The sequence below is a fragment of the Lycium ferocissimum genome, chromosome 8 (genome assembly GCF_029784015.1).
Source record: "Lycium ferocissimum isolate CSIRO_LF1 chromosome 8, AGI_CSIRO_Lferr_CH_V1, whole genome shotgun sequence".
Taxonomy (NCBI): domain Eukaryota; kingdom Viridiplantae; phylum Streptophyta; class Magnoliopsida; order Solanales; family Solanaceae; genus Lycium; species Lycium ferocissimum.
The window spans coordinates 19084781-19086648 of NC_081349.1; the positions used below are offsets into that span (position 1 = coordinate 19084781).

A 1868-nucleotide genomic window follows, 5' to 3' on the forward strand; every position below is an offset into this window, starting at 1 on the left:
ATTACGTACTTTTAGATTTTTATATGTTATGGGTAGGGATAAGAAAGTCTTTTTCTTATTATCTTTTAAATTTTTAAAGGACAAATATTAAAGACCACGCATTACGGGGCAAAATTAAAGACATCAGCGCATTTGAAGGGCATTCGCGCCAATTGCCCAACACTTAAAAGAAGAAGGCCCAAACCACCCTAATCTACAAACAAAGGCATGATACACGAGGGTACACATGATATAGAACTCTGATATGCCCAGGGGTATATCCAAAACATATACCTTGTATACTTGGTATATTTGTCTCCAATAATATCAAATAAGAAAGAAGGGAAGAAGAAGAAATAAATCGGGCATACATAGTATGTCATTCTCTTCAAAACAGTCACAACGCACCTAGTCACACACATGCCGCATATATACACTTGTATACTCAATATATCCATTCTTTATAACCACTATAATACCTAGAAATGAGGGTCTGGTGCATAGCAGTCTAAATCATTTAAGGGGGAAAGGGGAGAAAAGGGTGGTGCATATTTCATTCCTCTCATATGTTGCAGGAAAAATCTCTCCGGCAGTAGCTCCTATGGTCCACTATGCACAGGGAAGAGAAGATGAAGAAGAAGGTGTGACTTAATACCAATTTTGTTTGAATACAAAATAAGAGACTTAGCTGGCATTTTCCTTTTGTGTCTAAATTCACTAAGACACCTGTATATAAAATTAGTGACCAGCTGTCCCCTTTTAGAATAGTCTATTAGATAATGCCATGTAGATTGTTTTCATTTTCATTTACTTTATTTTCATTCTGTCAAAGTTTCTTCGTGTATATATAGAAGGCAATACACTGTACAAAATATCAATTAAGTAATACAAAGAAAATTTCCACAATATTCTCTTTATTTTATCATGGTATCAGTAGCATTAGCTCACTGCTTTACTTATTTTTCTTGAAGTTTTTTTTTTTTTTTTTTGTCTCTAAGCATTAGCTGACTATTTTACATATTTTTCTTGTAGTTTTTCTATTTCTAAAACACTAGCAAAATGGGTGAAATTGTTCCTTCGAAAGATGATGCTACCAAAATTGATATTTCACATCCCTACTTCCTTTCTCCATCTGATTCACCGGGAATGAGTCTTATCAATACCATTTTCGATGGATCAAGTTATGGAAATTGTAAAAGAGGAATTCTCATCTCCTTGTCAGCCAAAAATAAGTTAGGATTTATAAATGGTACCTGCAAAATACCAGAAAAGGAATCAAATCTCATAATACAGTGGACACGTTGTAATGATATGGTTCTTTCATGGCTTTTAAACTCCTTAAATAAAGAAATTGCTGAGAGTGTTGTTTACTTACAGACTGCTGCAGATTTATGGAAAGAGCTTGAAGAAAGATATGGCCAATCTAATGGTACAAAACTATACCAACTTCAAAGAGAGCTCAACCTGATTAATCAGGGATCCAATGATGTGGCGTCTTATTTCACTAAAATAAAAAGGATCTGGGATCAATTAAGAGAGCTAAACACTTTTACAACTTGTTCATGTGCTTGTACTTGTGAAGCTAAGGAACATAATCACAAAATGGTTGAAGATCAAAAGTTGATTCAATTTTTAATGGGATAGAATGAAGCATATGGTGCAGTGAGAGCAAATGTCCTGATGACGAAACTATTACCAACTGCTTCTCAAGCTTATTCTATTATCCTACATCAAGAGACACAAAGAGAGGTACATTCTACTCATAACATTTCTACTGATTCGTCAGCTTTTATGGCTGGACAGAGATGGAATCCACCAATGAGACCCATGGAAAACAAAGGAACAAACCAATACCAACCAAAGAAAGGAGAATTGTATTTCAGATATTG

The 1868-nt window shown here is 34.5% G+C and overlaps 1 protein-coding gene across 1 annotated transcript; it reads left to right on the top strand.

Moving 5' to 3' along the window:
- Positions 1-1038: 1038 nt before the first annotated feature.
- LOC132066099 (uncharacterized) lies at positions 1039-1623 on the top strand. Its single transcript, XM_059459484.1, has one exon. It carries the CDS (start codon positions 1039-1041, stop codon positions 1621-1623), a length of 585 nt encoding a protein of 194 aa, XP_059315467.1.
- The last annotated feature ends 245 nt before the right edge of the window (positions 1624-1868 follow it).

Bases quoted from the DNA above. Each gene is read 5' to 3' on its own strand.
- LOC132066099 (XM_059459484.1), top strand. From the start codon at position 1,039: ATGGGTGAAATTGTTCCTTCGAAAGATGATGCTACCAAAATTGATATT.